Source organism: Linepithema humile, chromosome 1, assembly GCF_040581485.1.
Source record: "Linepithema humile isolate Giens D197 chromosome 1, Lhum_UNIL_v1.0, whole genome shotgun sequence".
NCBI lineage: Eukaryota > Metazoa > Arthropoda > Insecta > Hymenoptera > Formicidae > Linepithema > Linepithema humile.
The window spans coordinates 38,342,611-38,367,240 of record NC_090128.1 but is presented as its reverse complement, the minus strand read 5'-3'; the positions used below and the strand labels follow the sequence as shown (position 1 = coordinate 38,367,240).

Sequence of the window (24,630 nt, the reverse complement as noted above, 5' to 3'; positions counted from 1 at the left end):
AACCTTTGATTAAAAATTAAAAACTTGAGATTTTTATGTTTTTATTATAAATATCTATGCGCAAAAATTTTTTTTACAAGAATTTACATTGTGCCATTAAGACTAATGGATTTTTATTACTGAGTAATTCTAATTCCTTTTGACGACTGGATGTTATGTCTCTGATCCATTTGCGATCTTTATAGTACTCTATCATACTATCAAATTCCGTGACATTGTAATCATCAACTAAAATAGGTAAAAATGGATCTAAATGCTCAAAACCTTCTTTACCAAGTAAATATCTGGGCAGATAGGACTCTCGTCTTTCCTAAAATAAAAAAATAAACGATATTTTCTCTAATTACATTGACATATTAAAATATAATTTTATTCACATAAAGTATTGCTCAATTATATGACAAATATGTGACGACATACCTTATTTGCTTTCTCATCTACAGTTAGTACGACTGCTCCATTGCACCAATCATCCTTTGTGATATCGTAAAACGGTTTCGTCAATGAGACTTGCTTAGGTAGAACCATCGTTTTATTATCATCGCGGATACGCGTATAAGTCGAAGTGAACGCATTGAATCCATCTACTACCACTATTGTTTTACACTTCCCCGCAGTGCTAGCGAGCTTTAGTTCCTTTATTAATGCTTCCACCACGCCACAAGCATATTTTACACGATTTATGCCGAATTCTACAAGTTGTAGTATAGGTGTACCTTGTGAAGTTGTTTCACGTTGGTTCCATGTATAATTGTTGGATGTTTTAAGCTGTAAAATAAATGTATAATAAATTAAAATTGATAAATTAATAATAAGGCTTTTCTATTTGTCTATTATTGAAGAATGTAATGGGCTGCCAATGCAGAATGACTTATTATAAGCATTGAAATCTTGTAATCTAGAATTCTAGACCATTTCTTTGTTTAAAATATAAAATTTCAATGCATTACAGTAAAGAAATTGAAATTTCTAAAACTGTAACCTAACCTAACAAATGTTATAATATAACATTACAAGGCATAAAAATGAATAAAATGTACATTTTAACATTCTAATCCATTTCTTTTTTTAAAATATAAGATTTCAATGCATTGCAATAAAGTTTTGGGCCTACCAAATAATATAATATAAGATATTAAAATGTAAATTTTACCATTAATATACATTTTATTCATTTTTATGCTTTAGAATCTTATATCACATTTGACATGAATTTGGCTTAGAACTTTACTGTGATACATTGAAATCTTATATTCTAGAATTGTAGATCATTTCTTTGTTTAAAATAAAATTTCAATGTATCGCAATAAAAAAAATGTACATTCTATAGTTCTAATCTACTAAATGTGTTATGTATTCTAATATATTAAAATATACATACATCCAATTGTGAAAGTAATTGTAAGTTTTGAGTTTTGAAGTGCTTTAACCATAATCCAGCATCAATAGGCAAATCTATACAACCTGGAGATAATATTGAATTTGCAACTTCCTTCATGTCTTTAAACCAATGTGGAGCTAAAAAATAAACAGTAATTAATTACTAATTATAACACCAATATAAAAAAATATATGTATTATTTATATAAAATAATAACACATACCCCAATGTATATGAACAAGTATATATTTCTCAATAAAAGCATAGTGTAATATGTGAGCTAACGAAATGCTTTTTCCTGTCCCATGCTTTCCATCTATTCGATATCATTAAGATATTTTTACTAAGTATTTATAGAAATTTTATGATTCTATAAATCTAAACAATTCAAATAATAAAAAATATTTATAAAATTTTACAATTATAACTTTAAAAAAAATATGACTACATTTTCTGTTTTTAAAAGGATACATAACACATATTTATTGACAGGCCTTGTATAATCAGCCTGATGGAGATACGATATAATTTCAACTGCCGGCTGTCTAATCAATATTGAACACTCTTGAAAAGTGATAACTTGTTTCATAAATGAACGAGTCAAACCACCATGTAGAAAGATTTGCTCTTGAATGTCTGTTGGTATTGTGTATAATCTGGCGAGATGGTTCACATTATGTTTAACTGGATTATTCTCAGTTGTGCGGAAGGAGCACACTTGACTCGGTTGCTCATCCTTTACTTGAACAGCAGTACTGAATGTTCTATATGTTTTTTGTATTTTTCTCAAAAATAAACCTGCAAAGATATATATATATTACTATATATTATACTTTCTTACAATCATAAACTGTTTTATAAAAAAATTATTTATTGTTACTATTACAACTTTTATCAAATTAGTTATAATTAACAGTACTTGAGTACATAAAGTTTATAAAATCAATTTGACAACATTTTTAAGTCACACAATACACTATTGAGTAAATCATTAGTAACAATTGAAGAGCACACACAAACAATATTAATAGAAAATAAAATCTTACGTAAACGTAAAGACATCGTGCTATTGTTGCTTGTTAAAAGAAGTGCAGTCGAGAAATATTAAGTGGTATTTATCATAAATTCTTGCTTCAAAATTATATACAATTATATATTCGATAGATACATCTTACAACGCTGTGTGCTACGCATGTGTCTTTAACATAACCTCTTCAAACAACCGAGCTCTATAAAGGCCTGTGTCCACGATCCGAGAACTCGGTCCGGTTTCTCGGATAGAACTTTTATCACCAGATGTTTGTTCTCTATTGACTGCAGATGGTGTTATAATCGACTACATAAAGTTAGACTCGTAATTTTAATTGAGTACCAACATTTTTTTGTGTACAATTAAAAAAACAGGTTATAAATTATATGATCATAACTTATAAATATTTTTGGAAGAATATAAATGTTGAATTATAACCGTAAGTTTTTATTTTATTATTAAGTTTTTATTTCTAATTGTACTGGCATAATATAATTAATTAAGTATTTTAAATTGTTTAGGTTTTTGAGTCTTGGTGCCATCCAATTGATTTAAATATTTTTTTAAAAATGAGCAATAAAAAACGGAAACTAAAAAAATTAATAACTATTGCATTATTAACCGAAGCCGTTGAGCAAAAGGAACTAGAACAAAAAGAAGTCAAACAGCAACAACGTCGTCGATCGATTTGGACACGCAAGTGGATAGTTCGAAGAAGTCAAGATTTAAGAGGTACAATTCATTTAGCGCACGAAGAACTGAGATTTGAAGACAGTGATTATTTCCAAAGATTCTTCAGAATGCGAACGGATTTATTTGATCGGCTTGTTGAAATGGTGACACCATTTATACAACGTCAAAATACGAACATGAGAGAATGTATCTCACCAAGAGATCGGTTATCACTCACTCTACGATTTTTAGCCACCGGTGAAGCTTATAGAAGTTTAGAATATTCTATGAGAATACCAACGTGTACGATTTCTCGTATCATTCCTGAAACAAGCCGTGTAATTTATGAAGTTCTTCAAAAGGATTATTTAAAGGTAAAATATTAGTAACATAATTGATATAAACTTTTAAAATTAATGACGAGAATAAATATTTAACGCTTAATTTTTACAGACACCAAGTACAATTGAAGAGTGGACAGAAATTGCAAATAATTATTTTCAACTTTGGAATGTTCCAAATTGTATTGGCTCTATGGATGGGCGACATATAGAATTCAAAGTTCCACTTACAGACGGATCATTGTATTATAACTATAAGGGTACCAACAGCATTGTTTTATTAGCAATAGTTAACGCTCTTTATCAATTCATATATGTCAATGTTGGCGTTAATGGCAGAGTAAGTGATGGAGGAGTTTATCGTGACAGTAATTTCGCAAAACTATTAAATGATCCACAAAATGTACTTAATATACCAGATGATGCGCCTTTGCCTGGCATGGGTGAATGTATGCCATATATTTTATTAGCTGATAATGCTTTTCCTCTACAAAAACATATATTAAAGCCATACTCATCACGAAATTTGACACATGATGAGCAAATATTTAATTATAGACTGAGTAGAGGAAGGCGAGTTGTTGAAAACAGTTTTGGAATATTAGCAAATAGGTTTCGTGTTCTTTTGTCAACTATGTATTTACCAGTTAATACAGTTCAAATTGTTACTCTCGCATGTTGTGCATTGCATAATTATATCAGTAGCGAAAATGATGCATATTTATATGGAGCAACAGACACTGAAAATGTACAAAATTATGTAATAACATCTGGTGGATGGAGAAATGATAATGCACAACTGCGCAATTTGAACATTATCAATATAAGACCTAATAGAAATGCCATTCATATTCGTGATGAATTTAAACGATATTTTAATACTGTTGGAGCAGTTGAATGGCAAGAGCATATGATTTAGTTCGTTTAAGAATTTATATATACACACATGCGCGCGTGTATTTACGTAAAGTGTATATGTATTAATTATTTAGATATAAATGTAAGATAATTTTGTATACATTGTAAATAAATTCTGCTAATTTACTGTATTAAATATATATATTTCAAATATAATTAAAACATTTTTATTTAATTTAACAGAGCATGTAGTTATAATATATTGGTTCCTGTGCCCACGCGGTAACGCTTTATATATTTTAATATAATATTCTTTAATATATTATATTATATTATATTTATCTTATATTCTCTCAGTCTTTATAATCTTATTCTTATATATTAAATGTTATTAATTTTTAAACAAAGTAATAAGATATAATATCACAAAACATAAATAATATCATCATAACTCTTTGGCATAAAAAATTATATGTTTCTCTATTACTATTAAAAATTATACGTATCTCTATTACAATTAAAAATTATACGTATCACTATTACAATTAAAAATTATACGTATTATTGCAACAAAACAAAAATGTACTATTTACTTTTAAATGTAATTTTGAAAGTAACAAATCAACCCTATGTATTAGTTGATACAAACATGGTAGGCGTCTTTCTTATGCACTGTCTTCATCATCTACTAATTCGATAATCTTTCTTTGTAATCGCTTCAATCGTTTTCTGTCTTTCTTACGTAATTCACTTTCCAAATATAAGGTCCAGTGACGCATTCCATCCTGAACATTGTCATCATCATCATTAGATATATTTATTAATGCTTGAGATGCAGTCTTCCAAAAATCTGTTCTCGCACTTGATGTTTCTGGCGAAGCTTCTCTCTTTTTTTTCTTACGTTGTGTACCACTTGATGATGCACTACTTAAAGTGGATATTATCGAGGAAGTAGGTGAGCGCCGATTTTTGCAGTCGGCTGTAATAGCTATAAATAAAAAAATTAATTTTTAAAGTAATTACAAATGTTATTTATTTCTAAAAAAAATTAATGTAACTTATATTACCATTATTGTTTTTGATAAGGATCACACATATCTACATATTGTAAATCTTCCACTGATGAATCATTAATTATATTTAGCACGTTTGTACTGTCTGATATATTGGGTTGACTTTTATGCTGTGAATTAATTATACATAAGATTTTAAAAATTGTAATTTAATATAATAATTCTTCAAATGACAATATAATATTTTTTGTAATTACTATCAGTGAAGATTCTCCTGATCTAGCTGCTATATGAACACTCAGAAATGACATATCGTCAAATAACCACCAGGTGGGTTTGTACACTTCATCAGCCGAAGCCCCGCTCACTTTTGACTGACGAATTTTATTAATTTGCTCTAAGTACTGAGATCGCAAATTATTAATTTTTTTCTTTACTGCATCAACTGTTATTGGCAGTTTTGTTATTTCTTCGTAATTGCGACATATTGTTCGCAGTGCTTGATCACGTTTATTTCGATTATGATATTCAGCAGACTTGGTAACATACAGACAAGGATGTTGCTCGTATAACATTACTAATGTTTTGACGTTCTCTCTGTTATCCATTGTTACCTATAAACAAAAACATGATTATTCTTTCAAATGTCTAATTTTAAGAAAACACAAAGTAAAAACAATAATATATATATAATTGTTATAATTTCCCACCCAACAATGTAACTGTAATGTACAAAATGTTATATTAGTTATGTTATTGAGGGAGAAATTATTAACTAAAGTAGTTATAGTATTATTTATTTGTAATACTTTTATTGTTTGTGTTTGCTAGGATATGATTATTGAATACATGTAAATTGCAATACATTATGTCAAAGATTAAAAATTTCTTTTTTTCATTATTTTAAAATTCAATTTATAATAAATATTCTTTACTGATGCATCTTCATACAAAGTAAAATATATAATAAATTCAATTTATTATTCCATATTGACAGAATTTTATAATTTTTAATTATATTATTATTTAGTAATAGACATTTATATTATTTGTTACTTACTTTTACTAAAATAAATATTTTCTGTATGCATAAATTTAGTAACTGTCACCAAAAAATGGGACGCGATGCATTTTTTCGTACGACTTTTATATTCGAGATTTTCATCCAAGTTGACTGTTTCCACGGTCCGAGTTCTAGTAACTTTTTCTCGAAACTAGAATTCGGACCGAGTTCTCGGATCGTGGACACAGGCCTTAATAAAGGTCTGTATTTGACAAAATAAGTACAGATGGCTAGAGTGTTACACTTTTTTTTGACAATAAAAATGAGTAATAACGTAATAATAAATAAATATTTTTATCTTATAACAGTACAATAAAATATAAAATTAGAAAATCACGACTTTAAGTAAAGAAAAATATATAATTAAACGGTAAATATGAACGGAATATATATTATTATAAGATAAGTGCGTTTAAAATGTAACCAATAGCGTTTTCGATTATACAGGATTTGAACGACCCAGGGTTGATCAATCACTATTTTACTATAAATGCAAGTCTTTCATTGGTGGAGAGGTTGCAATGACGTCATTAACCAACCCTGGGTCGTTCAAATCCTGTATAATCGAAAACGCTACAAGACAACACGGAAATCTTACAGGCATCTGAAAGGCATACAAAAGCGTAAAAAAAAACGTGTTGTCTGGGTAAATTGTTTGATAAACTAATAAATGGGTTGATTTTTACGGCAAATTAATATTGTTATAATATTATGATACAAATAAAAATTTTATGTAATAAAAATTTAATGTTTTGAATAATTGACTCAAGATTTAATCAAGATTCAAATGTCTAAACTTCTATAATAATTCTAACATTTCACTACTAACAAAAAATATATAATTTTATTTGTTTGAAAATAAGTTATATTTTTTTATATGTTATATATTGTGCAAATATTTTACTGTCAAATAAGAACAATATTATATATTATAAATTTAAAAATATTAAAAAAATAATAATGAAATGATCAAAGTTATATACATTATGAATTTGCAGCAAAAAGTAAGATCTTAGTTATAAGTACATTTCTATATTATTATAAATAATAAAATAAATATTTTTAATGAAACAATGGGCTTGTTCGTTTTAGCTGCACTGGGGCAGCTCTGGGTCTGCTCTAAACAAGATAATACAGGACAAACTATTTATCTGTCCTGTATTATCCTGTGTAGAGCAGAACCAGAGCAGCCCCAGTGTAGCTAAAACGAACAAGCCCAATGATTTGTTTAGTATGCAACCAGAATGTACCCAGATAGCACAGAGATGAATAGAAGTTCATAAAGAATTCATTTTAAAGAAGTCATACAGAATTAGAAAAATGAATACCTGAAGAATTCTAAAAGAATTAACTGCAATTAGTTGTCTTGAAATATTCCCCAAGAATTCCTTATAATGAATACTTTGCGATTCAGTATTTTGAATACTTCGAGAATTCATGAGGAAGTATATTATTTATTTTGATTTCGACCAGATGGAGCTATTAGATCATTTGTTACTGTGCGACAGTGATGCGATCTTTCCCACAGCGGTCCCGGCTCGGCTGTGCTCGGCTGCCTCACACAACTTTACAGAAGCGCTACGTCACGTATCTGTGTGCACACGGATACGTGACGTAGCGCTTCTGTAAGGTTGTGTGAGGCAGCCGAGCACAGCCGAGTCGGGACCGCTGTGGGAAAGATCGCATCACTGCGTGCGACCTCCGCGAGTACAAGCGAAAAACGTTTCTTACATTTTACATGTGTAAAGCGCAAAATGCTTCTTCCGATTCATTTCGTATAGTGTGGTATAGTGTGTTCTACCGAGCAGTCACGTTTGTATGTTCTGTGCCACTGCAATATATAAAAACGGACAATTTATATTGAATGTAAGTACGGTTGAATTATTATACTATATAACCTTAAAATAATTGCGTGCAGTAAGAATTTTTATTTTCATTGTTTTATTACATATATACACGTCGTCGAAATACATTAATTTTATAAAACTTTTTTTTGTTAACAAATGAAAAGGAAAGAAAGCTGAATAAGCCCGAGCTAATATAATTCTCAATTGCTCATATAATTATTAATTGTTGAATTTTACAAAACAAACGTTTCGGCTCGTCTTTACGACCATCCTCAGTGTTTATACAAATAAAAGTTACATGAAAAATAATGCAAGCTTTCGAAAATTTGTTACATGTGAAACGTCAAAGCCTTGAAAATATGTTGATATTTTTGAGATTGACCAACATAATTTGAATAAAGCTCCGACGTTTCACGACATGTAACGAATTTCCAAACAAGCTCGCATTATTTTTTATATAATTTCATTTTATTTGAAAGATCAGGTCATCTGTAGTGGCTTCCTATTAACAATAATAAATAATCTATAATGAACAATGAATTTAATAATCTATATATAATTCTATGATTTATTGAATTTCGTATTCCTTTCTTTCTCTATGTCTCGATTATAATGTTATATAATTTCATATATATTATTTTTTACAGATTTATCAAACTCTCTTAAATTAAAAACAAAGCAATATCATAGAGTACAAAAAAAAGAGTACAAAAAATAGAGATAAGTACTTCTATTATTGTACATATTTTTGCAAATAAAAATGAAACGTCGAGTGAAACCATTCACTGAATTATCGAGATGGCAACGAAATAGACGTTTACGTCAAAGTATCGACGAATTAACTAGTTGTAAAAATTATAACTTTGAAAAAGAAATTAATATGGATAAAATCTCAAATGAAAAACAAATTATTGAAAAGTGTCCAATGGAAAATCCTTTTATTTATTATAAATAATAAATACATATTACAATTTATATGTATTATATTATAAATAGATAATTATGTTTATATTATTTTTATACGTATATGTGTGTTTATCATTATATGTTTGTTTTTTAAACAACATGCATATTACTTATATGTATTTTTTTTTAAGTATATAAATAAAGTAATTTTTTTAAAGCAATAATCTTATATTTACTTTTCCCTATCTACAATTCTTTCAAAAAAGTAATCCTTTTTCAATTCTAAAACTATTTCTTTTGAATTCATAAAATAATCCTTTATCTATTCTAAAACTATTCTTTTTGAATTCATAAAGCATAAATCTGTTGGTATAGAAGAATACTATATGAATACTCTAAGAAATTTTCAAGAATTCCAATCATGGTGCATGTAACTTTTTAAACCATTCTTATAGTATTCTTCTATGAATTCTTAAAGAATTACAATTCAGAAAAGAAGAAAACTTGAAGAATACTTTGCGAATTCACTGTGCTATCTGGGTAGTATGTAATCATTTTATGATTCAAAGATTTCTTTTAATAAATCTTTTATTTAAATTTAAAAAAAAACATTAACAAGTATGTGTGCTTAAATTATTACAATTTTTTCTACATTTCTTAACTTTAAATTATAACTTTTATAAAGATTTTATAAAAGAATCTTAAAATTACTGCTAAAAAAACCAATACAGCGATGCCACAATCGAGTTTATTCTACAAAAACTTTAAAAAATATAATTCAAAAATTGTTAAAGGACGAAATGGTAAATTGTTATTTACCATTAATATATATTGTTATTTACAATTAATATAGGAATAATATATTTCTACAAATGATACAAACTAAAATTGAATTCAAATTTTGCGCTGATTGGTATTGAACATATGATTCAATAAATTTGATAGCAGGCAGTTAATGCTATCTAAAAATAGCATAAGGCATTAGGATGTAAAATGCAAATATTTATACGCGCTATCGCTACATATGCCTGCTGCTTGCTATTTTTATCGAATTCTACACTCACAAAATTCAATTTCAGATCGTACTATTTCTTATAAAAATATATTCTCCAAATTTAATAAATTCAACAATTTTTCAAGAAGCAAATTTATGACCTTTTGCTAAGTAAATTTAATCTCTAAATAGTCTTTGAATCTCTGCTAAAATTTAAACTTATTACACTTATTACACTTTTGAAAAATTAACAAAGTATTAAGAGAATATATGGCCGGTTTATGCTTCGGTCTTAGGCCGGTATTCATAGTCCGTTCTTATATTCAAGATCGTTTTAAGTACAAACTTATATTCGCTCTCTTTGTCAGACACAATCTATGTGTGACAAAGAGAGCGAATATAAGTCCGTGCTTAAGACGATTTTGAATATAAGAACGGACTATGAATACCGCCCTTAATCTTAATCTTAAGAGTTGATAACGTAGAATGCCATAAGGGCGTTTATACTTCCCTAGTCTTAATCTTAGTCTTAATCTTAATCTTGGAAAGATCCCATCTTTTAACTTTAGTCCCTAATGTCCTAAGGCCGGGCCAATGAGGTAAGTCTGACGTCCGACGCAGCACGAAACCGCGCGAAATAATGGTTTTCGATTCTTGTAAAATACGAAAATGAGTGATGCTGATTTAATTGAATGTGTCCAACAATTCGATGTTGTTTGGAATAAAAAAAATCCAAATTATAAAAATAAATTAGTGGTGAAGAATAGTTGGAACGCTATTGGAGAAGCGCTAAATTTAAGTGGTAAGTTAGTATGTAGAATCTAACCTCTTAAATTGAAAGAACAAAAACTGTGTAGGAGTGTTTTTATAGTTTTTCTATTACAATTTGTGGTTAGGTTAGGTTAGGTTTTGTTACATTTGCACATGCGTAGTCCGAATTTCCAGGGAAGCATAAACGAGTCCTTAAGATTAAGTTAAGACTAAGACTAAGATTAAGATTAAGACCGAAGCATAAACCAGCCAATAATTAAACAAGAGATAATAGTTGAAACAAAAATAAAACAAAAACAAACTACAATAAATATTTGAAGACCATTCTAATAAACATTAGTTAAAATTAATAGAGATTTAGCTGATTCTCTATCTTTTTTTGATTTTATTATTTGTTAAAAGAATAATGTCACCTTTAATTTATTTGATTATACTTTCCTTTACACGATCTTTAATCGTTTTTGCATATTTACAAGCTCATATAATATAACATCATTATTTATAATAATGTTTTATCAATTACTTTAGAATGATCACAGTTCACACTAGAGGCTCTCTCTCTCCCTCTTTTTTTTCTCTCTCTCTCGTTGATTTTTTTTTGTAAAGGAAAATAATTTATATATAATATATTATATAATATTAATCGCTACAAAATATATGTCCGACAGTATCGTGTAAAGTCCCGAAATCCCGCGAGACATATATACTACACTTTTTTTATTTTTCTCACAGAGATAATTTTATGTATGTTAACATTATAATTCCTACAAAATATCACTTTCACATTACCTCGCTGATCTCTGCTCGTAGAGAAAAATAATTTATATATTGATATCCAGTGCTACAACCCAGACAACACGTAAATCTGAAAGACATCTGAAAGACGTCCAAAAGATGTTAAAAAAAAAATGACGTCTTTTGAATGTCTTTAAGATTTGCGTGTTGTCTGAGAAACCATGTCTAAGAATCTTAAAAATCTCCACTGATACTTTAGAAACCTATAGACAGTGAGATGAAATTTTGCGAGGCCCTTCATAAATTTAGAGGAAAATTACAGAACGATAAGCTCGCAAGTCAGCCATCATTTGTAATATACAATATGTAATATGTACGAGATATATTCATTGCCTAGGAAGATACAAAAGAACTTATTAAAAATTAAGTGAATTTTTGTATTAACTGCTTTATACAAAATTTCTATAGCTTAATTTCAATAGACTCGTCCACGCTTGGACCCGGAATAATGACACTATTGTTGGCAGTAATGTTCGCTTCGAGTTGTCGATTTTCATATTTCTTTGTCATATGATTATTGGTCTTTTTACCAGTCAATATCATCATATCCGAATGTATTCTGAAGTGTAATCTGGACTCCAATAGATAGCCTGTATAATTTTTCCTGGAATTTAAATACAAATTTAATTTAATTTAACTAATTTTATAAACACTGGCAAATTTATAATGTTATCCAAAATTTTAGATTAAATATTCTAATATGAAATCTCATACTTACTTAGCGTCTTCCAGAAAGCCTATAGCCAATTGAGTGTCACCCTGATCTTGAGCCAATAACGCCAATTCAACAGTAGCGTAAGGAAATAAATATGTATCTTGCTTGACGGATTTTTCCAGTTGTAAAACGCGTCGCAAACACTCTTCTGATTGCAAAGGATGCTGCATTTGCCTCAGACAAGCACCTTTCAATAGCAACAGGAGCGCTTCATTGTCTGCATGATATTCACTTTTCCTATACAAATATACACATCTTTATTATACGTACAAAAAATTATCATGATTCTTTAACGACTGATTCAATCAGGCCACAATAAATTAATTTTTTTCTACTTCAAGCTTAAAAGAAAAACTTTAGATCATATTATGAGCGTTTAAAGAGACCTTGACATGTTTGTCATATGTAGAAAACTTTTTTCCTTACATCTTTTATTCAAAGAATTTTTTGCACATTATTTATTCTACGACTGTTAAAATGTAAATAAAGCATCTCGTATACAAGAAAAAAAGATTTATAGAATTATTCGTCATATTTTGCACTTTTATTTCAAATATAAGCATAAAATTACTTTTTCTTATATATTTAATCACCTTTAATCTTTTATTATTTATTCCTTACTTTATCGTTTTTTTGATCATTTTAAGCTATTTATCATAAACATTAGAATAAACATTAGAATTATTTAAAGACTTACGGTGCTGTTTGGAGTTCTTTCTCTTCCTCCTCTATTCTTTTGAATATATTCATTATCAAATCTTGCCGTTTGCCTATTATCCTAAACACATTCCACACGTACATAAGCTCGAATATAGGCACGACTAAATTTTTCTTTTGCGCAAAGTAACGCTCCGTTTTCTTGATTACATATTTCTCCATTGGCAACGATTTACCGGCGATACGTTGTTTGTAGGTCGGCGCTTGCATCATCAAATTGTCGATCAGCTGCTTCTCCTCGCTCGACGATGCCGGTTTTTGCATAATCAAGATCGCGGCTTTCTGGTACAGATAAATGGTGCGCGACCAGTTGGACTCGTTCGCCAACATCGTAGCGTATGTGATCGCCTTGTTCCATTGTTGCATCGAGCAGTGTGCCCACATCAACTCCCAGTAACAAAGATGATGGAACTGCGGCCATACATTCTGACTCTTCCATGATTTGATATACCAGTCTATACACTTCTCAAAGTTCCCCCTCGTGAGTTCTAGTCTTCCCTTGAAAAATAGGAACCACACACCGTTTGGATAAAGGCTCAACTCTTGCTCCAAAACCTGTTCGCACCATTCCAGATCTCCGTCAGAGTGACTCAATACAAAAGTGACGATTAAATTATATGACAATAAGGTCATCACACATAGAATCTGTCGTAAGCCCCTCCTCTCATCGTAGCCGGACTTCAATTCCGCTAGGCCGTATTCCTGTTGATAACAATTGAATTAATAAACAAAATTGTATATCGCTACAAAATGATTCTAGTCACCTTATCGCCTGAGAATCCAATAAACTCCAATAATTTAATAATCCGCGCTGGTAACAACGAGATCATCTAAAAGAAGATAATCATTAATAAATATTTGCTATCAGATAATGCTCTCTTATCGCAATAAAAGCAATTGTACTATGTACCAAATTGAATGTGCCAATGCCCATACGAACGCCGCTCTCGAAATGTACCTTGCGAATGTCGTTTCCCCACTTACGATTGTTTAAGATTGTCATACATTCCCTGAAAAAAATAACAGCCACGTATTATTGAAAAAATCGAGGATCCACGAGTCCGCGCAATGTGATTTATTTACTTATACGACAGAAAACAGGTACGAATTTTCAGTCCTGCCTTCACAAAGCTGACCAGAGTTTCATCCTCTATGAACGTGAGCATCGATTTTAAGAGGAGTGACTCGGCATAACAGAGTTCCGCATGCACTTCCACTGGAAGATTAATTTTTCATCATTTTTTTCATGCACTATGTTGTACAGGCTACTTTAGATATCTAATTGCATCTAAATTAATTATTACGTAATCACACTTTAAAATTCATATCTTGGCAATAATTTCTAGTCGTACTGTACTGTTAGATAAGAAAAAGTTTATAGTACCAAGAATGACATTAGCATTTCAAATTATTAAACGTTTCAAGATTAGTCATTATATATCACACGTTGCAACTTTTATAAAGTTTTTGAATGAAGCTTATTGACGTTGTTTCATTGAAGCTTGTTATTAAAGTTTCTTATTATTGAAAGAAATATTATTAAACATGTGGTTTTTTGTTCAATATTCGTTAGATAAACACAAAGCCATAAGCAAACTTTGCATGCAGATCGTGTGCGCATATATAATATATTACCATTTGTATAAGCGTCATAGTTGATTTTTTTGACCATTTTTCCAATGTTCTGCGTAATAGTGGTGTGTTTTCGATGTTTGGAGCATACGCTCATGCATTGCTTCAGTGCTTCCGACGCCTTCTCAACATGTTTCTACGTATTGCACACAATATATTGTTAAAGAAAGAAATTTTACGCGGTTCTAAGTCAACTAAATGAAAAGTGGCTTGAGCGTAACAAGAGGAAGGTAATAAATAATTTGTACCTGTTCAAATGTAAGAATTGCTTCTAGAAATGCGAATACGCTAGTCCCCAGAGAATGGTACATGCTACTATCCGCCCACGGTTCCAAAATTTTCTTTGCCTGTTCGAAATCATTGTTGAAAAAACAATGAATCGCCTTTTTCGCTTCCATTATCGAAGTATCCAAGTCCATAGAAGCCAGTCTGAAATAATTTGTCGCTTAAATAAAAAATCTCTAAGATAAAAAAACTATTATAACACAAAGCAAATTGTGCATATATATGCATATACGTACTGTGGTAAAGATTCCTGAGCATCTTGAAACTGAAAAATAAAAATCATATGAATATTAGACACAATATAATTATGTAAAATGCAAATGTATATAAATTTTATTTATATTGCCTTCATAAAAGTCTAAAATGACATATCATAAAGATATAAAATATTATATATATATCTTTATTTAAAAAAAAAATATTTACCTCGTCATCGCCTTCAATGTCAGACATTTTCGATTCGTATTAAGAAGTTGTTCTGCAAAAAGATAATTTATAAAAATAAGTCACATCCATAAATCATCTTATAATCTATGTTAGAATACATATTAAAAATCTATAAGCTTCATATATTTATTATGTGCATAAGTATATTGTAGATGATATTGTACAAATATATACTTATACACATCATTTACGTTACAATTTAATTTATAATTTTACCTTATTCTATTTCACAAAAAAAAGATAGAGTTGATTAAGAAAATTAAAAAAATTAGAAATAAAAATTCGGATAACCAATATAATACACCTGCAGAAAAATAATCTCTATTTGATCAACTTTGATTATTAAATTCTAAACTTGTTGATAGTATATCGAAGATAAAACTCATATGTATCAAATATTTATTTTTCAAATGAAGAACGTTGAATGTTTTGCAAACGTAGCGTTAATAGTACTAAAGGAAACGCTGTCGTAAAACAATGAGTGATACTATGATATATTTTGACGTAAGCAGAATAATGACTAATGCAGGAATAAATGCCTAGTAATTGGCGAATACCTGGTAAATCGCAACGATTAGCTATATGATAAAATAAGAGGAACTATAAAAAAATAAAACGTACATTAAAATCTGTTTGTTACAACAGCACAAATTTCTATATTTCTATAAAAAATAGATACACAATAAAGTGCTCAAGATATTTCTGATATGAGATTATTTTAATTTTATGATAATTTTAGTATGTATATTCACTTTTTGCGATATTTTAGTATATTTAAAAATATCGTGGACAATATCTTATTATTTATAATATTTTTTAAGTAGTTTTTATTTTATATCTATCTGATCTGTATTTATTACTATAAAATTATGACATGTGTAGTCATACATTTGTAATAATTATAATCGACAATATAATAAAAAGAATCAAATTTTTATTTTAATTTTACCACAAAAATATGAGTTGTAATAGAATAAAGATTTCCACTTTCTAATCCACGTTGCTGTAGGGCAGTTAAACGGGTTGCGAAACCCTTCAAGCGTTAGGGAGCAAGAAACTCACAGCAAAAGCACAAATAAATACAAGGAGAGAACAAACCAGAAATTGTTGTTAAAAATCACAATTTTTTAAATCACAATAACACGTTCTATTATAAATTATTTTAATTCCTAACTAATATTTATATTTGAAAAAAATATAATTTAAAAAAAGAATGGAATTTATAAATAGCGCACAGATTAACGAATAAAGTAAACATTATCAGCTTATTTTATCGCACGAAAACCGCGTGAAAAAATAACCGAGATATCTTGCTACAAGATAGGATACTTTAGAAGAGTTTTAAATCTGACTTGCGAAAATCTCTTACGAAGCGATACTCTCCGAGAGACGATGACGCTCGGACTGACGAAGACGAGCGGGTGATTTCAGCCCCGCGTGAGGAAAGTAGACTGCCACGAAGAAAGTATAAAAGGCTAGACCTACATTTCCTAAATCCGCATGCGGAGGGGAATGGAGAAAGCGCGTGCGCGCAATTTTTCGTGCGCTTCTCGCGGTACATCGTCATTTGCGACCTGCTGAGATTAGATGTAGTAAAACTCAAGAGAGAATGATTTGTTAACAATTTTTTTAAATTAACTGCACAGATAATCACTTTTTCAAATTTTCATAAGATTACAAAAAATATAATAAATAAAATTCACGATAAGATTATAAACGATGTGATTATTTAAAGCGTATTAAAAAATTAAAGGATAAATAAATTTATGAGGAAAAATTCTTAAATTGTTTTATAAGGCAATTTGCAATTCTATATTAATATAATAAAAAATAAAAATAAATCAAGAATTTATTTAAGATATAATTGTTCAGAACAGAGTTAAGATAAATTTCTTTCAATTTTATACGCGTCATTTACAGACAATGACGTCTGTAAATGACGCGTATAAAATTGTCTTATGTCTATTAAATATAAAATTGTTAATAATGATGTCTACTATATAAAATTGTCTTATTATCTATAAATGTCTTTTTTAATCACTCATATAAGTAATGTAGTTTAAATGAAATAGATTTACTGTGTGCTGTGGAATCGAAATTGTTACGTTAATTTCTAATTTAAAATACAGAATGTCAATTTTTGTTACAAATTGACAACTTTTAATCACACTATAAAAAAAAGTCAATTAAATATCAATTTTATACTCTAATTGTCCTTAAATATTATTATTAATGTCAAAAGAAAGATATTGCATAATTATTATTTATTATTTACTATAATATTCACTAAAATATTTTAAAATATGCGCTAAGAATTACACATAAAACAAGGTACGTACCTACTTCCCAATATACGGCTCAGATGAAATAGATATGTCAAAAAAGAAATAATGCTGCGCGATGTTTATCGGTGATAAATTCGGTGATTATAACTTTAATTAATCTTTAACGATATCATGATACACGTATCTAGAGCGATATATTATAAATGAAGTGATCAAGTGATCAAGTAATAAATAACAATCACATATTTTTAGAATTTTATAATATTCGATAATGGCGTAATACGTTTGGATGTCTCGACGAGACCAATGCAATGCGTGTAGAAGCGCGCGTAATCACGGCAGATCAATCTTTATCAATAATTCATTTGAAAATAGGGCGCAATGCGTGTCTCGTTAAAGCGGAGAGTTGCGCGCTTTAGGTGTAGGACGCGGGTGAACGCGGCTAAAATCGATCGTCGCCGAGAAACAAGCGGAGCAACGCGTCAGTAGGCCGCTTCGTCCTGCGGTCCTGTGAAACGGATGTCATCCACGTTGAAAATTGCAGCGCGCACACAGTTGAATGAGAAGTGATTGCGGCAAAGTCGATTCGCGTCGCGATTTTCGACGCGCGGGAAAACTCGATGCACGGAACGGCAATTTCACGAGCACGCTCGCTCGCAACCGCATAGAGCCGGCCGAATCACACCGAGAAGCACCGAGCAGCGACGAGCGCGACGTATGCACTGACCGTCGGCGACGATGAGCGACGAGCTCGTCGGCGGCACGTGATTTCCGCGGATGATAGTGCGCGAGCGCCAGGGTCGTAACAATTGTCATTAGATACTGTTAGATTAAATTAGAGAGAATTCCTAATTTTATTAACATTATTTTCATCTCTTAAAAGTGTAAATCTTTTTAAATTAAGTTTTTATTAAATGTAAAATTAAAAACTAGTTTTTAATTAAATTTTAATACTTTTACGTCCGATGTTACCTTTTGTTGAAATTTAACGTTAAAAGCAAACTGTTTTACAAAATAATATACAAAGTTAAAAAATAATTGTCATTTATTAATTAAAAATATCCAATAAATTGTATTTATAATATCCTAATGTTCAATAATAAATTCTTTCCAAAAAAAATATACTTTCCTTAAGAAACATTTGGTTATTGCATTCTTTCTCATAAATATTTCATTTTCGCGACGCTATAATAACGAAGAAAAATAACGAATTAATGGAGGAAAATAAAGAGAAAGTCTGATTTCTCAATGCATCTTGAATAAGCATATACGTAAAACTGCATAATAATAATAATACCATAATGATACTGCTCTACAATTTTGCGTATCTGCACTTTTCATTATATTTTTGTCGTTTATCTCATTGCGCCATGATAATAATGTCTTTTTTTTAAATAAATTATCTCATAACTCTTTATTTCGTATCGGGAGAAATAAGCGCAAACAATGTTTCAAATACAATAAGCTAACTGTAAGATAATGAGCGGAAATAATAATGGAAAATCAGTCAAAAAGTAATCTCCTTTGCGCTGTTGAGACGATTAAGTCAAGGCTCTATTATGGTAATGGTTTATTACATTTGCTGGATTCTTAGAAGAGTATAAAATAAATTTATAAATCAAAATTTTTTTTCAATAGAATAGTAAATATAATGTATATTCATATTAAATATATTTACTTCAGAATAATCGGAAAATTATTAATATTAAAATCGGGATTTTATAGATATAGATAAAAAATTAATATTGAACAAATGTCTTGATTATATTTCTAAGGTGCGATAGTCAATTTAGGAATAAACAGGTTACATTTCTACAACAAAATTTCACACAAATAAGCTTTTATTAAAGTTTTTTGTTGTTAAAAAAAGCAAAGCAAGATTTGTGAAAGTCTCATTAGCGCTTATTAGATTACGACTATCAATCAAATAAAGAGGGTTAAAATATTAAACTTTCATTACATTGATACAATAAATAATACATAAAATATGATACAATAATTGACATTTACAAAATTTACTAAATAATCACTAAAATTTGCTCACGTTCACGTCAAAGTCAGTTTTAATTTAAATGATTGTCGTATGCAACACAATTTCGTAATAAAATGTAATGCATAATTTATTTCGTATTTTACGTTGTTTAATTAGAATTAGCTACAGCTATCAGTCTATCAAGTGCACACATTCCATTGTATAATATAATTTCAAACAGGCGAATATTTTAATGATCGTTTTCTTCATTATTCCAATTGCATTTTGTATTTTAAATATTTGTGTAAATTACACAATATGGAGTTCCACACATTTATATAAAATTCTTAAATATCTCTCTCTATAAAAAATTATAAATCAATATAAATGAAATAACATTATTTGAATAATTAAGAGGATGACAAGCCAACGTATCGGCTGATTTATTTTCTAGCAATTTTTATGTTATATAACTAAAACCTAGAAAATGCTATAACTTGCAATTCAACAAAAATCTCCAGACTGATATTGCGATATGTAATTAAATGCTAAGGAAATAAAAAAAAATGAAATTATCTGTACGATAGCGTGTTATTTGCAAAATTAAAATAGAATGATTAAATGATATATATCTCAATCGATGATTTAACATATGTTACAGTCTCAATAAACGTAAATTTTATGATTGATAAAGTGAATTAAATTGAAATCATTTTTCCGTTTATTTATAATAAAACAAATATGAAAAGAGGAATATGAAAAGTTTAAACAAGTTGAAATATGCGTATAACCTTATTTGTACCGATTATTTTGATACACGTATACTAATTTTGTTCTAAATTGCGAATGTATTGCGGATGTTCTAAATAACTGAATTTGACGTAAACAATTATACAAGTTGTTGCAGCGCGTGAACTTGGCGTGAAATACGACCGTGTCCTTTGATGGTACAAATATAAGATAAATTTAATACAGATAAAACATACATAAACTGAATCACGTATATTTTAGTTGTACTTCTTCAATTATCTTATAACTATTCTTTTTGCTTTTCTCTTTTTTTTTCTCAAATCTTCGTACATATGTCTATTTTACGTCAAGGTATACATTTTAATTAAATGGAACTGTAACTATAATGAGATAATGAAAGAGAATCGAGACGATTTATGGCAAGAGTGCTCGCGTCAAGTGATCACACGTCAAAATCGTACCTGCGACTCGATGCAAGCGAATTAAGTCGTCCACCTTCGAAGGTCCGTCTTCGAGTTTGAACGCGCGCGAGAGAAACGCGATAATCGCGCGCTAGCCTGGCAAAGGCGCGATCTATCGCAACAACGAGGAGAGCAGCAACATCGTCGTCGCAACGCCGCGACGTAAGCGATACTGACAAACTAGAACGGCCAGCCAGGAAACTAGATGTTGCTGGCTCGATCCTCTTCACGGGATCGACATAATCGCGCGATTATCGGAAAATGTAGGCGCCGCGTCTCGTCTCGTCCCGTCTCCGTTCGTTGCACATCTTTTCCACGGACTGTCCACGACCACGGTTCTCGCATCGTCGAACTTGCAACTGACGCAACTTACGCAACATAACCTTCTCAGCTGCGAATAACCAACGACGGATTTCCGCGTAGCACACAGACGTGTATTTCTGTCAGCCACAAAGTGCGTTTGTGTAATTTAATTATAGGGATAAGATGTAGCACATTAAAGCGTTGCACACATCGAGTTGGGTGTATTATCATCAGTGTACAGTGCTTGGAAAAAATCATATGTTACGATGATGCTGTTATTTTTGAGACTGCACTCTTACGTTTTATTTTTTTTAATCCTTTTGTTATTTTAAGCATTGATCACTTTGTTTGATGTTATACTTGATATTGTGCACAATGTATATGTAAATTTCACAAGGACCATTTCACAAAAATATATACCTCAATTCTTTTTATAACTGTAAATTGATGAAAAATACTAAATCTATAGATTTTTTATGTAGTAATAGTTGGTAATAGTTTAATAATTATAATATTAAATTTTTGTACACATAATTGTTTTACCTTTTGTACACATTTCTTTGGTAAATCATAATACTGATGAATATTTTATATCAAAACTATTTACTGTATCGATAAAAAAAGTTTTTTTTTGTTTTTATAGACTTCTAGTGATTGCTGCGAGGGTATGAAGTACAATTTATATTATATCAACTGTGTTGAAAGATTGCCAGGTGCAAGTTAGCTTGATTTTCTTTCATTATGGAAAATCAAGGTTATCATCATCAAACGTTTTCAACTCATCAGTCTTTCTGGAAGAAGAATACACGGGCTGTGCCAGGAAGGTATGTTTCTTAATGATATTATCTTCTTTACGTAATGGAATTTTTTAAAATTAATTTGCTTATTAATTCACATAAAGGCCGAGTCTGAAGCAGGATGTTAGACATGGCAAATTTAATCCCACGGTGATTGGATCTAGCAATTTGATCGGTACTGCTAATAGTAGCAGTAGCACAGGTGGAAGCGGAGGTTCTACTTCCTTTCAAGACTTTCAAGAGAGTGTGGATGATGCATGGGACTCAGGAGATGATGAATTTTGTACTGTTTCGGATATAAAGATATCGAAAAAAGTTAGTCACTCGGCGGCTCTCAGTGTTATCAACAGTCATCGATTTGGCAATAAGTGTTCAGGACTATCACAAGCAAATACCAAAGTGGTTCAACAAGAAATTATTCCCGAGGAGAAGAAAGTGGAGGCTCTGCAGAGATTGGCAGTACAACCACTACACTTACGTAATGCAAATCTGCATTCACAGATAAATAACAGTCAGCATTCCGGCGAGGATGTGGATTTGAAACATCCCAGTGTATCACCCCATCATAAACCAACGCAATTTCCTGGTAGACCGCAGCCATTAAGACAGGCAAACGCCCCCAATAAATTTTTTATACCCTCAAAAGAGCAAGGTATTTATTGATCGCGCATTCAGCGACAGTTTTTATGACGAGAAAACTCAATAATCACTTATAAATTTGCTTAGACGGCGAAAGTAAAGTGGACAAGTTTCAACTACTCTTGGAAGCGTCTGTACTGAATTTGGATGAATTAAGGCAGCTATCGTGGTCAGGTGTGCCTGCTAAATTGCGCTCCATCACTTGGAGGTTGTTGTCTGTAAGTAATGAAGGTAAACAATACCGCATTATTTAGCCTGGTGAAAACGTCGTCGCAGTGTTACGTGACTATGTAACATTGCAGGAATACTTGCCAGCTAATCTAGAACGTAGGCAGCATGCACTAGAACGTAAACGACTGGATTATTGGAACTTGGTGAAACAGTATTACGATGTAGAGCGAGACGAGGGCTTTCAGGACACATATCGCCAGATTCACATCGACATCCCTAGAATGTCACCGCTTATATCGCTATTTCAGCAAACAACGGTGCAACTAATATTTGAAAGAATATTGTATATTTGGGCGATCAGACATCCTGCATCTGGCTATGTTCAGGTATTAAACGTAAAATTATTTCTCTGTCCAAATTGTCATTTTTATTATATGGTAAAAAATTAAGACTGACATCTGTCGATATTATTGTAGGGTATGAATGATCTTGTGACACCTTTTTTCTTGGTCTTTCTACAAGAAGCGATACCTGTGCAAGCCTGGCAGGATCTAGAGAATTACGATGTAGCGTCATTGTCGAAGGAACAGCGCGATATCATTGAAGCGGACAGCTTTTGGTGCCTGTCGAAATTTTTGGATGGTATACAAGACAATTATATATTTGCTCAATTGGGAATCCAGCACAAAGTGAATCAATTGAAGGAGCTGATACAAAGAATCGATGGTGAATATCTCGATAGAGACCAAATCCGCAATTAAACATTCACATTTTCCTTCTTAAATGTGATTGTACCGTTTTTCAGCACCATTGCATCAACATTTGCATCAGCACGGAGTGGATTATCTGCAGTTCTCTTTTCGATGGATGAACAATTTATTAACTAGAGAGATTCCACTTCATTGTACTATTCGATTGTGGGACACCTATTTGGCGGAGTCCGACAGATTCGCCTCATTTCAGCTTTACGTGTGCGCAGCCTTCCTTCTGCGTTGGAGGCGACACTTGCTCTTGCAACCTGATTTTCAAGTAATTCATTCGACAGCTGTACTTCCTCGCACAATTTTAAAATAATATATTTTGTATGACCGATTGTTTACATGATCACACAGGGGCTGATGTTAATGCTACAAAACCTGCCCACGCAAAACTGGACGGATTCGGAGATTGGCGTGCTGGTGGCCGAGGCATACAAATTGAAATTTACATTTGCTGACGCTCCCAATCATCTGCAAGCTCACGACACAACGACCAGGTGACCACTTTCAGATAGCTTGGGTTAACGTTATTGTAACAAATGGTGGCCAAACAGAGAGACCGAGACAGCTCTCCTCTTCCGTCTCAACGTCGTTATATACACTGCGGCGTTCAGTCTATCATGGCCATATTGAAAGTTTCCGGAATGTGTAATCTCGTATGTTTTTCGCTCCCGCGTCGGCTATTAAGTTTCTTCGATTACTTTGTACTTTATAGAGTTTATTCCTTTGTTACATTGAAGGATTTTCATGAAGAAAGACGTTTAAATATACTCGCCATGTTTCGCTCCGGAATGAGATGTAAATGCTCCTTAAAACGCGGAGAATGTAACGCGAATCAATTGCCATTTCCCGGTTTGCATTACATTTTTATATATATAATAAGTCTCAGACAATTATACACAAATAATATATATAGACAAGAAAGTTTTATATATCGATTCTGTGTTGTGCTTTTATATGATAGTCACACTTCCCCCATCTCGTGTATATACTTCTCCCAACGTATATCCCAATTATAGACTTGGTT

General features: G+C 30.8%; 4 protein-coding genes and 3 long non-coding RNA genes across 12 annotated transcripts; 4 read left to right on the top strand and 3 right to left on the bottom strand.

The window, feature by feature from the left end:
* Nucleotides 1-24: 24 nt before the first annotated feature.
* On the bottom strand, nucleotides 25-2,650 carry mRpS29 (mitochondrial ribosomal protein S29). Its single transcript, XM_012380167.2, has 6 exons — nucleotides 2,428-2,650; nucleotides 1,853-2,179; nucleotides 1,605-1,697; nucleotides 1,382-1,518; nucleotides 421-768; nucleotides 25-310 (listed from the first exon to the last, which is right to left on the bottom strand). The coding sequence occupies exons 1-6, from the start codon at nucleotides 2,441-2,443 to the stop codon at nucleotides 74-76; spliced, it is 1,158 nt and encodes a 385-aa protein (XP_012235590.1). The 5' UTR covers nucleotides 2,444-2,650; the 3' UTR covers nucleotides 25-73.
* A 64-nt stretch (nucleotides 2,651-2,714) lies between these two features.
* On the top strand, nucleotides 2,715-4,478 carry LOC136997016 (putative nuclease HARBI1). The gene is made up of 3 exons (XM_067347134.1): nucleotides 2,715-2,850; nucleotides 2,933-3,457; nucleotides 3,537-4,478. The coding sequence occupies exons 2-3, from the start codon at nucleotides 2,981-2,983 to the stop codon at nucleotides 4,341-4,343; spliced, it is 1,284 nt and encodes a 427-aa protein (XP_067203235.1). The 5' UTR covers nucleotides 2,715-2,850; nucleotides 2,933-2,980; the 3' UTR covers nucleotides 4,344-4,478.
* Nucleotides 4,479-4,493: 15 nt separating this feature from the next.
* LOC136997018 (uncharacterized) lies at nucleotides 4,494-6,498 on the bottom strand. The gene is made up of 4 exons (XR_010887834.1): nucleotides 6,356-6,498; nucleotides 5,553-5,909; nucleotides 5,350-5,465; nucleotides 4,494-5,270 (listed from the first exon to the last, which is right to left on the bottom strand). It is a non-coding gene; the product is annotated as an uncharacterized lncRNA (long non-coding RNA).
* A 167-nt stretch (nucleotides 6,499-6,665) lies between these two features.
* Nucleotides 6,666-9,335, top strand: LOC136997019 (uncharacterized). The gene is made up of 2 exons (XR_010887835.1): nucleotides 6,666-8,224; nucleotides 8,853-9,335. It is a non-coding gene; the product is annotated as an uncharacterized lncRNA (long non-coding RNA).
* Nucleotides 9,336-10,153: 818 nt separating this feature from the next.
* LOC136997020 (uncharacterized) lies at nucleotides 10,154-11,094 on the top strand. The gene is made up of 2 exons (XR_010887836.1): nucleotides 10,154-10,861; nucleotides 11,007-11,094. It is a non-coding gene; the product is annotated as an uncharacterized lncRNA (long non-coding RNA).
* On the bottom strand, nucleotides 10,966-21,075 carry LOC105679740 (tetratricopeptide repeat protein 39B-like). 6 transcript variants are annotated; one of them, XM_012379962.2, is made up of 12 exons: nucleotides 17,807-18,494; nucleotides 16,837-17,041; nucleotides 15,447-15,498; nucleotides 15,257-15,285; nucleotides 14,984-15,164; nucleotides 14,739-14,871; nucleotides 14,187-14,319; nucleotides 14,014-14,113; nucleotides 13,868-13,933; nucleotides 13,084-13,805; nucleotides 12,390-12,623; nucleotides 10,966-12,275 (listed from the first exon to the last, which is right to left on the bottom strand). In XM_012379962.2, exons 3-12 carry the CDS (start codon nucleotides 15,471-15,473, stop codon nucleotides 12,074-12,076), a joined length of 1,827 nt encoding a protein of 608 aa, XP_012235385.1. In that variant the 5' UTR covers nucleotides 15,474-15,498; nucleotides 16,837-17,041; nucleotides 17,807-18,494; the 3' UTR covers nucleotides 10,966-12,073. The 6 variants fall into 6 exon arrangements, with proteins under 6 accessions (XP_012235385.1, XP_012235382.1, XP_012235381.1 ...); XM_012379959.2 differs by lacking the exons at nucleotides 16,837-17,041; nucleotides 17,807-18,494 and adding an exon at nucleotides 20,936-21,075; XM_012379958.2 differs by lacking the exon at nucleotides 16,837-17,041.
* A 171-nt stretch (nucleotides 21,076-21,246) lies between these two features.
* Nucleotides 21,247-24,541, top strand: Tbc1d22 (TBC1 domain family member 22). The gene is made up of 8 exons (XM_012379964.2): nucleotides 21,247-21,389; nucleotides 21,882-22,062; nucleotides 22,140-22,687; nucleotides 22,762-22,892; nucleotides 22,977-23,231; nucleotides 23,322-23,571; nucleotides 23,651-23,874; nucleotides 23,958-24,541. Exons 2-8 carry the CDS (start codon nucleotides 21,980-21,982, stop codon nucleotides 24,102-24,104), a joined length of 1,638 nt encoding a protein of 545 aa, XP_012235387.1. The 5' UTR covers nucleotides 21,247-21,389; nucleotides 21,882-21,979; the 3' UTR covers nucleotides 24,105-24,541.
* Nucleotides 24,542-24,630: the final 89 nt, after the last annotated feature.

Coding starts and splice junctions, on each gene's coding strand:
- LOC136997016 (XM_067347134.1), top strand. CDS start 2,981: ATGAGCAATAAAAAACGGAAACTAAAAAAATTAATAACTATTGCATTA. Junction 3,458..3,536: donor TTCAAAAGGATTATTTAAAG/GTAAAATATTAG, acceptor TAATTTTTACAG/ACACCAAGTACAATTGAAGA.
- mRpS29 (XM_012380167.2), bottom strand. Junction 1,698..1,852: donor TGTCAATAAATATGTGTTAT/GTATCCTTTTAA, acceptor GATATCGAATAG/ATGGAAAGCATGGGACAGGA. Junction 311..420: donor TAGATGAGAAAGCAAATAAG/GTATGTCGTCAC, acceptor TTTTTATTTTAG/GAAAGACGAGAGTCCTATCT.
- LOC105679740 (XM_012379959.2), bottom strand. CDS start 15,473: ATGTCTGACATTGAAGGCGATGACGAG. Junction 13,934..14,013: donor GCATTGGCACATTCAATTTG/GTACATAGTACA, acceptor ATCTTCTTTTAG/ATGATCTCGTTGTTACCAGC. Junction 13,806..13,867: donor TTGGATTCTCAGGCGATAAG/GTGACTAGAATC, acceptor TGTTATCAACAG/GAATACGGCCTAGCGGAATT.
- Tbc1d22 (XM_012379964.2), top strand. CDS start 21,980: ATGGAAAATCAAGGTTATCATCATCAAACGTTTTCAACTCATCAGTCT. Junction 22,688..22,761: donor TATACCCTCAAAAGAGCAAG/GTATTTATTGAT, acceptor AAATTTGCTTAG/ACGGCGAAAGTAAAGTGGAC. Junction 22,893..22,976: donor TCACTTGGAGGTTGTTGTCT/GTAAGTAATGAA, acceptor GTAACATTGCAG/GAATACTTGCCAGCTAATCT.